This window comes from Camelus dromedarius, chromosome 7 (genome assembly GCF_036321535.1).
Source record: "Camelus dromedarius isolate mCamDro1 chromosome 7, mCamDro1.pat, whole genome shotgun sequence".
In the NCBI taxonomy this organism is placed as follows: Eukaryota; Metazoa; Chordata; class Mammalia; order Artiodactyla; family Camelidae; genus Camelus; species Camelus dromedarius.
Genome location: NC_087442.1, coordinates 9,867,083 through 9,881,465, shown reverse-complemented (window position 1 = coordinate 9,881,465; position 14,383 = coordinate 9,867,083). Strand labels below are relative to the sequence as shown.

General features: G+C 41.1%; 2 protein-coding genes and 1 pseudogene across 2 annotated transcripts; 2 read left to right on the top strand and 1 right to left on the bottom strand.

Annotated features, from left to right (window-relative positions):
- LOC105094861 (olfactory receptor 2A14-like) lies at positions 1-934 on the top strand. The gene has a single exon (XM_010986953.3). The coding sequence runs from the start codon at positions 1-3 to the stop codon at positions 931-933; it is 933 nt and encodes a 310-aa protein (XP_010985255.3). The 3' UTR covers position 934.
- A 5,721-nt stretch (positions 935-6,655) lies between these two features.
- LOC105095104 (olfactory receptor 2A2) lies at positions 6,656-7,624 on the top strand. The gene is made up of 2 exons (XM_064487794.1): positions 6,656-6,907; positions 6,953-7,624. The coding sequence occupies exons 1-2, from the start codon at positions 6,656-6,658 to the stop codon at positions 7,622-7,624; spliced, it is 924 nt and encodes a 307-aa protein (XP_064343864.1).
- Positions 7,625-12,529: 4,905 nt separating this feature from the next.
- On the bottom strand, positions 12,530-13,727 carry LOC105095093 (ferritin light chain-like; annotated as a pseudogene).
- Between the last annotated feature and the right edge of the window lie 656 nt (positions 13,728-14,383).

Genomic DNA, 14,383 nt, shown 5'->3' with positions numbered 1-14,383 from the left:
ATGGACGGCAACCAGACGTGGATCACAGAAGTGACCCTGCTGGGATTCCAGGTTGATCCAGCCCTGGAGTCTTTGCTCTTTGGACTTTTCTCTCTCTTCTACACCCTCACCCTTCTGGGGAATGGAGTCATCCTGGGGCTTATCTGCTTAGACTCTAGACTGCACACCCCCATGTACTTTTTCCTGTCACACTTGGCCATAATTGACATGTCCTATGCTTCCAACAATGTCCCCAAGATGCTGGCAAATCTAGTGAGTCAGAAGAGAACCATCTCCTTTGTTCCTTGCATTATGCAGACATTTTTATATCTAGCCTTTGCTCACACAGAGTGCGTGATTTTGGTGGTGATGTCCTACGATCGGTACGTGGCGATCTGCCACCCCCTCCGTTACACTGTCATCATGAGCTGGAGAGTGTGCTCGGTCCTGGCTGCCACTTCCTGGGTGTTTAGCTTCCTCCTGGCTCTGGTCCATGTGGTTCTCATCCTGAGACTGCCCTTCTGTGGGCCTCGTGAAATCAACCACTTCTTCTGTGAAATCCTGTCTGTCCTCAAGCTGGCCTGTGCTGACACCAGGCTGAACCAAACTGTCATCTTTTCAGCTTGTGTTTTTATCTTACTGGGGCCCCTCTGCTTGGTGCTGGTCTCCTACACACGCATCCTGTTCTCCATCCTGAGGATCCAGGCAGCTGAGGGCCGCAGAAAGGCCTTCTCCACCTGCTCCTCCCACCTCTGCGTGGTCGGGCTCTTCTTTGGTAGTGCCATCGTCATGTACATGGCCCCCAAATCTCAACACCCCGAGGAGCAGCAGAAGGTCCTTTCCCTGTTTTACAGTCTTTTCAACCCTATGCTGAACCCACTGATCTACAGCCTGAGGAGTGCAGAGGTCAAGGGTGCCCTGAGGAGAGCGCTGTGGAAGGAGAGGCCAATGTGAGGGATATCAAAGGGCAACATGTGAGAGGAAGGGCTTTGCTTTCTCTGAATTATGGTAGGTGACTTTTTTGCTTTGTGCTGTAATAATGCCACAATATAATAGAATATTATAAACCTAAACATATGATGAGAAACTCCATAGACCTTAGAAAGTAAGATAGATGAATATCTTCATGACCTTGGGTAGGCAAAGATTCTTAAAGATGATCCAAAAAGCACAAGACATAATATTTGAAAAATTGGTAAATATTGGACCTTTACAAACTTAATCATTCTGCTCATCCAAGTCACTATTAAGAAACAAGAAATGCAAATCACAGGCCGTGTGCTCTATATTTTTAAAAATGTGATGGTCAATCAAGTGCGGTCACAAAAGGCTTAAGAAAAAACTAAGTTTATTATACAGTCAAGCCCTAGAGACAGGAGGCGTGGCCCTGCATGGTGGGCCATGTGAGGATGACACCAGAGTGGTCAGGCAGAAGACAGGACAGGGGGAAGATTTCAGCCACTGCCTTTATTGGCATTTCTGCAGGAAACATTGAATAAAGGGGTGTATACGATCTAGTTGGAGTTCTTACAATAGATAAACGTTTACCATGTAAAGAAGGAAATCATGTAGATTGAAAAGCATAGGAGAATTATAAAGGTGAGGATTACTCTGATATTTAGAACCCAAGTTATATTATTTTCAATTATTTCAAGTCTCTCTGGTCTCTCTTCTCCCTTGAAATACAAAGAACCCTTGATTTCAGCCTGTGAGGTGTGTGCAGAGAATCAGCTGACCCAAACCAGGACTGCTGACCCATGGAAACTGTGAGATAATAGATGTGTTATTTTAAGCCCTTAAATTTGTGTTAATTTGTTGCAGCAACTAGAAAACTAAAATACTTTTGGTATGAGATAAAAATCATTCGTTACCAGCTCTGGCTCTTGCTGGACTGATGATTTATCATGCAGTCCAATGGTACTGTAACTCTTTGGTATCAGGACCTCTTTGAACTCTCCCGAACATATTTCATTTATGTGGTTATATTTGCTGATGTGTGTCATATTAGGAATTAAAGCTGAGATTTTATTAAATATTTACTTTTAATTCATTTAGAAATATTTCCGTTATACGTTAACAGAAATGATGTATTTTTATGAAAACTTACTCTTTTACAAAACAAAAAAAAATGAAAAGAATAGTTAAGTTTCACCTGTTTGAAACATTTTTAAATGTTTGGCTTAGAAGACAGCTAGATTTTATATCATCTTCTGCATTCTATGTGTTGCAATACATGTCATGATGGTTCTGGGAAACTCCACTGAGAGAGTGAGAATGAGAAAGGCAAAAGGTGTCTCAATATTATTGTGAAAGTAGTTTGAGCCCATGGGCCCTTTGAAAGGTTCTCGGAGATTCCCAGGGGTCCCTGGATCACACTTAAGTAATTGATATCTTTATCTTTTTAAAATTTATATTTATATAATTATATATAACATACATATTTTTATATATAATTATATATTAACATACATGATTATGTTAACATATAAAATATATATAAATAATTTATATATTGTATATATTTTTGAATTTGTACTTTAATTTCAGTCTCCACATCTGTAAAATGAAGACAGTGATGGAATTAAACTGTGTGGTCAATATAAAGCATTTGGCATATTTTCTGAAACATAAGAAGGGCTCAGTAATGGTTGCCAGTGGATATTAGACTCCTTCCTCGTTTGAATCGCTGAACCCCATCTTGGCTTGGGGGATCTGTTCTCTCTCAGGGTTGCCTTCTCAGGCCCTACTGGAACCCACCTCTCAACCTATCTAAACATTTCAGCTTATCGTATACCTTCATGGGGCTTATAGAGGAGCATGAATTCATAAAATGAATCATTGAAGAGTCTGGCTATTGTAATTTGTTGCATCTGTCTCAGGTTTATAACTCTTGAGATACTTGAAAATATGTGCAGAAACAGGATGATGCCAGTATCTGCTTTGCCTGTTCCCTAGAATTTTTCCTCCGAGGAGAATCAGACATGATCTTAGCTCTCCTCCAGAGAGAAAACTCAGGGTTTTCCCTCCACCCCTTAGAGAGAAAATAAAAAAGTATTATGTCTCATGATCCTTTCGGGAATCTGAATTCTCAGTAGAGACTCAAGGATTATTTCTATTTATCTGACTCTAAAATAAAGCATGCTCCTGGGGTTCTTTGAAGAAACTTGAGCAAATCCAATGAGCAACTCCTCCTGTATCTGGGATTCAATCCTCTGAAAGCTGTGAAGGGGCAGGATTCTACACCCATTTCAGAGGTACATTTCTTACCCCTTGGTTTTTTTTCTAGGTCAAAGAAGATTCTTGTGAGAAAATCGAGAGCTAATGTCTCCTGGTGCAGAAGAAATTAATTTATGCTGGGAGGTGGTTTTCAGTACATGTAGGTGAGATAGGACAGGATAGTAGCAGATATCACCATGACTATGTGGACAAGAGTGACATCTCTGTGCAATCTTACCTCCATGCTCATATTGTGCATTGTAAGTAGAATGGTAGATGTCCCCCTCCCCTACTTTAGGAACTTGGCCTACTGTGCGGTGGGCAGGGGACCCTGAACTCCCTCCACCTCTCTCTTATGACCATCTCCCAGGATAACTGAGTGGTGATGCTCAGAGCTAGCACAACTGTCTCAGTGAGAAGGGGCTTAGGGAATAAAATGCTCCACCAGGAACTGTCTCTCAATAAGGCTCTGAAATAGCTGAGTTAATGAAGTGACTTTATACGTTAGCTAGCCTAAATGGGGACATTGGTGTCCAGGGAAACTTTTCTTGGTGGAAAATAAAATTCTAGAAACAGCTACAGTACGTATTTTCTTTGCTGACATAAGAGGTTAGTTTGCCATACAGTTACTTCTTTTTGGAACCCTCTCAGGTTATAACCCTATCATGGTGCTTATTAGACTTGAAGTCACATTGTAGATACCTTTCCTATCACGGAATAGGATAGAGTGAGTGCCAGCATTCCTGACAAGAGGTGCAGTAAATAAACTCCGTACATCAAGAAACATTTGAGCTGCAGGACTGCCCAGGTGGAGAGAATTGCTCGTGCTGACTGTGCAGACCTTTTGCTGTCAGAGCTGTTACTGTTTTATTTACTCTATTGGGAAGGTGAAGTTTTTGGCATCATTTTTGTGATTTTTTTCTTTATTCCAGCACTGTGTCTGTTTAAGAGTTTTAATCGATCTTCAATTTTATTTTTTATGTTGTTTGTTTTTTTAACAGCAAAATGGTAGTAATCGTAATGAAAAGGGATTAAAAGATTTATTAATTCAGACATAAGAATAACTAGGCTTAAAAGTTAATAGATACATGTTCCCACTGAATAGTAATAGACGGAATTACCTTCATCAATATTACTGTCCTTTATGTTCAGAGATTTTTTGTTTTAAACATTGCTTTTTGATCCAACTGTGTCTGAGTAGAATTTTGCAGTACAGAAGTTGCTATCTCACACTATATGTAATATAGGAATATTCTTTAATAATAGCAAAAATCAATGTCACAAACAATGCACATTTATAGAACCTTCCCAAATACAATCATATTTATGGAAGTGAAAGAATCTATGATTTTTGTCTCTCTTTCATTTTCCAGTGATCAAATCCTGTGAACTTTTCTAGCAAAATGGAAACCATGCTTTGGTCAATAGAAACTGGCAAATAGAAAAATGTTTAGTATATGCATTTTTTTGAACTAAAAATGACAGTCATCCATTTAACAAACATTTCCTGAGTGCCCATTTCACCTAGAATTATGCTAATTGTTATAAGATATAAAGATGTACAAGACATATTATCCACCCATAACACATGTTATTTGGTGAAAGGGAATCTCAGTTCAAATAAATGATATTTGATATAAGGCCCCTATTTATCTTTGGTTTTATCTTGAGGATTATTGGTATCTTCACAGTGAGAATGTAACTCTTAACTTTTATATCTGACCAAACCTGTACATTGAATGGGTGCCTGAAGAGCCTCGCCCTATGAATCTACACTAGTCGCAAGAATAGAAAGGGTCCCTCTTATAGGCTGTCCAACAACTAGCCTTGTAATGGGGCCCAGGAAAGAGGAAACAGGCTGCCACCTTTCTCTTTATGGTAACTTGTTGTAAAGTGCAATAAAATGGTTCAAGTGAGGCGGGCCATGACCCCACCCCAGCACCCCTTCACGATTATGCAGTGGGGGTGATGATAGGCCCAGTTTTCAACCAACCTAACCTTTTTGCATGACCCCTATGCATTCACCAACTCAATACATCCCAACCTGAGAACTTACATTTACTTAAGTCTGATATTCTGCAACAAGGTATACAATAATTCTCAGCATTTTTAAAATTACTGAATTCATCCTGTACTCATAAACATTTTTTTTAAAAAGTATGAACTAAAATTATATCCATCCTTTTAAGAGATTTAACTTATAATTACCTGGGAGAGAATACGTTATCTGCTCTATTGGCCTTTAGGACGTGTGTGATAAAATGGCATTATATTTATGCAATACTTTCTTTTAACAGTTATTGATTGATTGATTATCAAAGTATAGTTGATTTACAGTGTTGTGTTAGTTTCTGGTGTCCAGCATAGTGATTCGGTTATACATACATATTCTTTTTTATATTCTTTTTCATTATAGGTTATTACAAGATATTGAATATAGTTCCCTGTGCTACACAGTTACACAATATTTTAAAGTGATATGGTATTAATTATGCTAAAATATTGTTAACTTGTAATTGTTCAACTTGGTAAAAATCTTCCCTCCCTTTAATATATATTAAAAAGTGAAATAATTACAGGTACCATCTCCTAGGAGAAAAAGGAGTTCCTCTCAAGCAAGACACTGGACTTAAGAAGAAAACACTAGATTTAGATACCACCTGACAAACCTGTAGCTCTTGTTCTTTATGATATAAGATGTGAAGATGTCCAGGAAGGAAGTCTGAATAGCCGTGTTAGGGTGGTTTCTTTCACATGGAACCACAAATGTCACAGAAAACTGTGTCAGCTCCCTCAAATTAAAGGGTAGATGGCTCAGGTAGCAGTTAGAAGAAGAGAATAATACTAAGAGAGAATTTCAGACTGGCAACCAAACAGCTACACACATTTTAAGTCTGGTTGCACTTAAGCTTTGTGGAGTCTTAATTTCCATTTAATGTTTTTCTTCTTTCTCAGTATTTAATATCAAGCTGAGACAAGAATGAACCAAAGGAAGCTGATGTTAAGCAGATTTTCACCGAGGTATTTGAAGAGGATCCGTGGACCTTTGGGAGCCAGCATGATGGAACCGCCCATAAGCATGGGACAACCACGTAAGAAGGGTGGATTTATGATTGCAGAGTCATGACTGTCAACTCAGACACCTTTTCCCGCTGGGTGGTTTCTTACAGACGTGTCTTCAGACTTCAGGGGCTTTTGCTTGTTTAATTTTTAGATGACTCTGGGTGAACGTACATGGGAGTTCTTTGCATAATTCTTGAAACTTTATTGTAAGTTTAAATTTATTTCATATTAAAAGTTAAAAAAAAGGTAATCAATTTTGAGGCGTAGGGGAAGCCACCAAGTAGGACAAGGATACAACCTTTCTCTGAGCTCATGTTGAGATAATACCAGTTTTCATTGGTTCTCCAGCTCTGACCTTTCTATCACACTTCAGTCCTGGACAAACGGTCATTAAGGAATGGGAAGCAACCAGTCATGGGTCACAGAATTCACGTTGGTAGGATTCCAGCTCAGTGCACAGATGGAAATGCTTCTCTTCTGCATCTTCTCCCTGTTCTTTGCCTTCACCCTGCTGGGGAATGGGGTGATCCTGGGGCTCATCTGTCTGGACTTAAGACTACACACCCCCAGGTACTTCTTCCTCTCACACCTGGCCATCATTGACATCTCCTATGCTTCCAATAATGTCCCCAAGATGTTGGCAAACTTAGTGAGCCAGAGTAGAACCATCACCTTTGTTCCGTGCATACTGCAGACTTTTTTGTATTTGGCTTTTGCTGCTACAGAGTGCCTGATTTTGGTGGTGATGTCCTACGATCGGTTTGTCGCGATCTGCCACCCCCTCCGTTACACTGTCATCATGAGCTGGAGAGTGTGCTCGGTCCTGGCTGCCACTTGCTGGTCATGTGGATTTATTCTGGCTCTGGTACATGCAATTCTCCTTCTAAGGCTGCCTTTCTGTGGCCCTCAGGAAGTGAACCACCTCTTCTGTGAAATTCTGTCTGTCCTCAAATTGGCCTGTGTTGACACGTGGATCAACCAAGTGGTTATCCTTGCTGCCTGTATGTTTGTCTTGGTTGGCCCCCTGTGCTTAACGCTAGTCTCCTACACACGCATCCTCTGGGCCATCCTAAAGATCCAGTCAAGGGAGGGCCGCGTAAAGGCCTTCTCCACCTGCTCCTCCCTCCTCTGTGTGGTTGGACTCTTCTTTGGCATAGCCATGGTAGTTTATATGGTCCCAGACTCCAGTCAGCGGGAAGAGCAGGAGAAAGCACTGTCCCTGTTTCACAGTCTCTTTAATCCAGTGCTGAACCCTCTCATCTACAGCCTGAGGAACGCTCAGGTGAAGGGAGCCTTGTGCAGAGCACTGCAGAGGAGGTCCATGCAAGGGACATGCAGTGTTGTTAGATGGGGTGTTTTCTCTTAAAATATGCGGTTTGCTGAAGGAAAAGCTCAGAAAAATTTCCCAATTAGAAGTTTGATATAAATATAGTGATTGTCCAAATTCTAGTTCTGAAAATGGGGCAAATGTCCATGAAAAGCACATCTTTTGTCCCTTTATCTTTAGAGGTGGCTGTTATCAGAATATTTAGGGTTTCTTTTAAAAAATATTGAACTCTGTTTTTTAAAGCCAGGAATATTAATATATGGAGAAAAAATAAATTAAGAAAATTACATTAATACATTTATCTGGCTTATGTATTTAGGTATGTCTATCATACGTATAGGAGTGAGATCATCTGGTATGTGTCTTTCTCTCTCTGACTTATTTTACTTATCACAGGCCCTCAAGGGCCATCCGTGTTGTTGCCGATGGCAAAATTTCCTTCACACATTGTGTGTGTGTGTGTGTGCGTGTGTGTGTATAAAATTTTCTTTACCCATTCATTCATTGATAGACAGTTTGCTTCCACAGCTTGGCTATTGTAAACATTGCTGCAGAGAACATGGGGGTGCATATATCTTTTTGAATTAATATTTTTGTTCTTTTGGATAAATACCTAGAAGTGGAACTGCTGCATCATATGGTAGTTCTATTTTTAATTTTTTGAGAAACCTCCATGCTGTTTTCCGTAGTGGCTGCACCAGTTTACATCCTCACCAACACTTGTTATTTCTGTCTTTTTGAGAAGAGCTGTTCTAAAATATGTAGGGCAATATCTTATTGTTGTTTATTTGCATTTCCCTAATGATTAGTGATGTTGAGCACCTCTTCATGTACCTGTTGGCCATCTGTATGTCTTCTCTGGTAAAATGTCTATTCAGATCCTCTACTCATTTTAAAATTGGTTTCTCTCTCTCTCTCTTTTTTGTTTTTTGTCTTTTTTTGCTATAGAATTGTATGATTTTGGACATTAAACCCTTATCAGATGTATGAGTTACAAATATTTTCCCCCATTTGATAGATTGCCTTTTCATTTTGTAGATGGTTTCCTTTGCTGTGCAGAAGCTTTTTAGTTTTATTATAAAATGTATCATAATGATGTTAATTATTCTCTATTTTTTGACAAGTCATGAAAATTCTGTTTACCTTGAGTTATAAAGTTCTAGAATAAGTACAAAAGTAAACATAATTAATCTTCACTTAAAAATACCTAGTGCCCAAAGCATAAAACATATAACATTCAACACCAAAAGCAAATACAGCTGTTAAAAAATACAACCAACCAAAGAGGTGAAGTCCAGATTGCTGCTGTAGACATTTACTATGTCTAAACAAATAAACACATGCATAAATAGAATTCACCTTACTTGGCAGAGGGTCATTATATATGCAAACTTCCTCTTTGTTGCAGGTTTTTCTCCATCACAATTTTTTGTCTAAATTGTTCACATGTACTGCCAATATATGATTGTAATTAAAACTTTAAAATAAAAGCAATTCTACCATTCACTTTTATGAGTAAGATAATTATATTTCCTTGGAATATAAATAGCCACCATTTAAAAAGGTTTTTTTAATTAAAATATAGTCAGTTACAATGTTGTGTCAATTTCTGGTGTATAGCATAATTTTTCAGTCATATATATACATACATATATTCATTTTTGCATTATTTTCATTATAGGTTACTATAAGATATTGAATATAGTCCTCTGCTATACAGTATAAACTTGTTGCTTATTTTATATATAGTGGTATCTGTAAATCTCAAACTCCCAATTTATTCCTTCCCACCTCCTCCTCTGGTAATCGTAAATTTGTTTTCTGTGTCTATGAGTCTGTTTCTGTTTTGTAAATAAGTTCATTTGTGTCTCTTCTTTTTAGGTTCCCCATGTAAGTGATATCATATGGTATTTTTCTTTCTCTTTCTGGCTTATTTCACTTAGAATGACAATCTCCAGGTCCATCCATGTTGCAGTAAATGGCATTATTTTATTCTTTTTATGGCTGAGTAGTATTCCATTATATATAGGTACCACAACTTCATTATCCAGTCATCTGTCCATGGACATTTAGGTTGTTTCTATGTCATGGCTATTGTAAATAGTGCTGCTATGAACACTGGGGTGCAGGTATCTTTTCAAATTAGAGTTTGCTCCGGATATATGCCCAGGAGTGGGATTGCTGGATCATATGGTAAGTTTTATTTATGATTTTTAAAGGAATCTCCATACTGTTTTCCATAACTGCTGCACCAAACTACATTCCCACAGTCAGTGTGAGAGGGTTTCCTTTTCTCCACGCCCTCTCCAGCATTTGTCGTTTGTGGACTTTTTAATGATGGCCATTCTGACTGGTGTGAGGTGATATCTCATTGTAGTTTTGATTTGCATTTCTCTGATAATTAGCGATATTCAGCTTTCTTTCATGTGCCTATTGACCATTTGTATGTCTTCAGAGAATTGCTTGTTCAGTCTTCTGCTCACTTTTGGATCTGGTTGTGTAGGCCCCCGACTGTGGGAACAAAGGAACGAGCCTTGGGACAGAATAGTAAGCAAGTTATAAAAAGCTGCAGACTCAGAGGTGAGAAGGCTGGTTAGCCAAGGACGGGTAAGATCCCCAGGGGGGGCAACCTAAGACAGGCACAGCCGCCTGAGTCCAAGAAGAATGTTGTGAAGCAGCCGTTTCTCATACATTCCGCCCTGATAAGTTGTAAGGCTCGCTGGTGCCAACATGAACATGATTTACCAAAATATAAAGGGTCTTCTGACCTTGAGCCGGACACTGCCTGCTAACCATTTCCCTTGTCATTCTTCTTTGCTACATAAGACTGTGCAACTTAATAAAGCTTCAGAGTAGCCATCAGCTCTCTCCGTGTACAGTGTGTATGTGTACATGGTATCGCGACACCGACAGGTTGTTTGTTTTTTTGTTATTAAGCTGTAAGAGCTAAATCTGGAGATTAAGCCCTTGTCAGTCGTATTTGCAAATATTTTTTCCCATTACGTAGTTTGTCTTTTTGTTTTGTTTATAGTTCCCTTTGCTGTGCAAAAGCTTATAAGTTTAATTAGGTCCCATTTGTTTATTTTTGCTTTTATTTCTATTGCCTGGGTAGGCTGCCCTAGGAGAACATTGCTAAAATTTATGTCAGAGAAAATTTATGTTTTGCCTGTTTTCTTCTAGGAGGTTTATAGTGTCTTGTTTTATGTTTAAGTCTTTAAGGCATTTTGAGTTTATTTTTGTGTATAGTGTGAGGGAGTGTTCTAACTTCATTGATTTACATGCAGCCGTCAAAATTTCCCAACACTGCTTGAAGAGACTGTCTTTTCTTCATTGTATATTCTTGCCTCCTTTGTCGAACTGTAATTGACCATAGATGTGTGGGGTTTATTTCTGGGTTCTATATTCTGTTCCATTGATACATATGTTTTTGTACCAATGCCGTGCTATTTTGATTACTGTAACTATTGTCTGAAGTCTGGGACGGTTAGTCCTCTAGCTTTGTTCTTTTTCTTTAGTATTGCTTTGCAATTCTGGGTCCTTTATGATTCCATATAAATTTTAGTATTATTTGTTCTAATTCTGTGAAAAATATCCTGGTAGTTTTATAGGGATGGCATTAATTTATAGATTGCTTTGAGTAGTATGGCTGTTTTAACATTATTGATTCTTCCAATCAAAGAGCATGGGATATCTTTCCATTTCTTTGAATCATCTTTAATCTCCTTAATCAGCGTTCTGTAGTTCTCTGTGTATAAGTCTTTCACCTCCTTAAACTGCTACCATTTTTAGAGTCAGAGACTCTTCAAGATAGTTCTCAAGAAGATCACGGTTCTAGAGAAGACCTCCCCTTCTCTCTTTGTCTCTCTAGGTTGGAAAGAATAAGACCAGAGAATACATGAGACACCAATGGTTCTCAAACCTTAGTTTGCACCAGAATCACCTGGAGAGTTTGTTAAATCTCTGATTGCTGGCTCCACTCTGGAATTTCTGATTCTGTAAATCTAGAGTGAGGTCCAAGAATTTGCATTTTTAACAAGTTTCCAGTTCATGCAGATGGCACCATTCAAGGAATCCCCCTGTGAGAACCACTGAGATAAGATACCTCAGAGGAAAATCTCTTTTTGACCATCATCTTCAGGACACATACACTTTTTCTTTCCTTTCCCAAAACACAAAAGCTCTCTCTCCCCCTGGGTGAGAGGGTGGACTAGGAGACATGGATAATCTGAATACAAAACATTGGGAGAACGTTTATCAGATTGGAGGGGCAGGTGCTGTGTAGATACAGGGTTAAAGGATGTTGTGGGAGAGGGTGTCAGGAAGGTTCCGGGAGGATCGTAGTGGGAAAGTTCACTGTGATAATTAGGTTCTCATCCTGAGAAGCCACTTCTGAATCTCCAGCATCTGGCACTTTTTTGTGAGGGCTGGATTGTAGCAATTTAAATTAGAAAAAAAAAAAAAAAAAGATTGAAAATACGTAAAAACTCCCTTGGGGGAAAAAAACTCCCTTAAGGAAAGGTCAAGACACCACTATTTGAGCTTCAGCACATTTTTCCAGGGGAGGGGGTGGGGAGACAGAGTGATCCATGTTTGAGCCAAAATTGTCTTTGTTGGCTCCTAAAATCCAGAGTCCCCTCTCGCCATCCCCAAAGGCCTCATTCACTAGAACAAAGGGGTGGGGAAGACCAACACAGTTTGACTGTAAGCTGGATTCCTTCTCCCACTTTTAAATTCCTGCAAAAGCGGCAGGTTATCTTCATCAAAAGAATCCTCCCAAAGTTCCTCCTAATTAGAGGTTATCTGGGGACCAAACACACCCCTCCTCCTCCTCCACTCCCACCCCCCCACAACATCTAGTGACATCTTTTTTTTTTTTTTTTTTTTTCTGCAAAAAGCTTTATTGTTTCCATTTGGCCCAAGGGTTGGGAGAGGGCTCCAGCATGGTTAAGCAGCTGCCTGGTGGCTGCAGAGAGAGGCTTCAGGCGGAAGCCCTGGCACCAGAGGGGCTCCCCAAAGGCTGCTGGGTTTCAGAGGCTCCCAGTCGTGCTTGAGGGTGAGCCTTCTGAAGAGATACTCACCCAGCCCAGCCTGGGGACCAGACAGCCTGCGGAGGTCGGTCAGGTGGTCGCCCATCTTCTTGATGAGCTTCACCTGCTCATCCCGGAAGTGGCCCTCCCGGAAGTCAGAGGTGGGGGGTCTGCGTGGGCAGAGCCCAGGGCACGCAGACCCGAAAGGGTCTGGTTCAGGCTCTTCTCCGTGACAATGGCAGCTTCCACAGCGTCCTGGGTTTCCCCCCACTCATCCTGAGATGGCTTCTGCCCGTCCTGGAAGAGGGCACAGCTGCTGCGCTGGTTTTGCGGTTTCAAGAGACCCTCCAGCGCCCTCGGGCTTCTCCTCAGCCAATTCGCAGAAAAAGCGGCCCACGCCATCCAGAGCCACATGGTCGCGGTGGAAATAGAAGCCCAGAGAGAGGTGGGTGTAGGAGGCCCACGGTTGACGGCGGCCTCCCGGTGGCTGGAATAACTCTGGCGAATCTGGGGGCTCGTGGTTGGCGGTAACCAGGAGCTAAGCTCGCAAGATGGCGTCGGCTGGTCCTGGAGGCTGCGGCCCGCCGAGCAGCTGGTTCTGAAGGTTGTGACTGGAAAAAAGGTTGAAGGGTGGTCGGAGGCTGGAGCAGGGTGTGTACCTGGGTCTGCTCCCTCCAAACACTGTTGAAGCAAGAGGCAGGTCTGTGGGACCGCCAAACACACTGCCTAGTGCCATCTTTGGGGTTGCTCCCATCGGTGATCGCAGCCCCCACCCGCGGTCACTGCGCCACACGGGGAGCGTGCGCACTACGTGGCCAGGACTCTGCCCAGGACCCAGGTCATCAGAGTCAGGGCGCAGGGGGCTCGCCTCAGAACTGTGAGGGATCCCAGGTGACTGTGCTGCGCCCTCTAAGGGTCCAGACATTCCCGTTTTAATCAAACACCCAGTCACCCCTGTGTGAGAACTGGGCTACCTTTGAATCTGGGGCGGGGAGTGAGGAGCCACCTATGCCCCGGTTGGACTTGGGCAGCAGGGGAGCTGTGAGGACGCGGCGCTCACGGAAGCAGAAGCAGGACTGGCAGGTGGGAGGGCCCTTCTGAAGCCGAGTCGCCATCAAAGTCTGCGGAACTTTGGTCGAAACAGCCAGTAGTTTTATTAAGTTACTGCCCAGAGTCACCAAGGGCCTCACTCAAGCTCTGATCTTTCGAGTTAGCACAACTGAAAACCTCAGCTTTCACAAGTCAGCTGAGTTTCTGACCCAGCTTGGCATCTGCAGTGGCGTGAAGAAGGGATTGAAGGTGAGTGCTTGAAACTTCTTTAACCTCCGAAGTCTTCCTTTATTTTAGGGCACAGCTTGTGTTATTCCAAGGGCTACCCTAATAATGGCTTCTTTATAATCGGGAGACCGCCCTTGGGGCGCCTGAAGGTGTCCGTGCCTGGATGATGCCCATAAGAGGGGACAGTGTTTATTTCACAGAAGATAAGTGTTTGTTTTTCTGTTTGTTTTTTAACTTTGCTAAGAGAGTTGTGATGTAAATTTCTCCTGGAGGGGAATAGGATGTATTGATGATAACTTTGGTAACTTGTGGCACTTATGTGGTGAATAGAACACAAATTTGAAATATTTGGTTGAAATCTCTACTTATTCAAGAACTCAAAAAATAAAATTCAGTGACCCACATGGTGAATGAATTCTACATCCTTAGGCATAAAAGAAGCAATTTCATTTCTACAACCTTTCTCTTATCTAGCAGTTTTTAACTAGTTGCT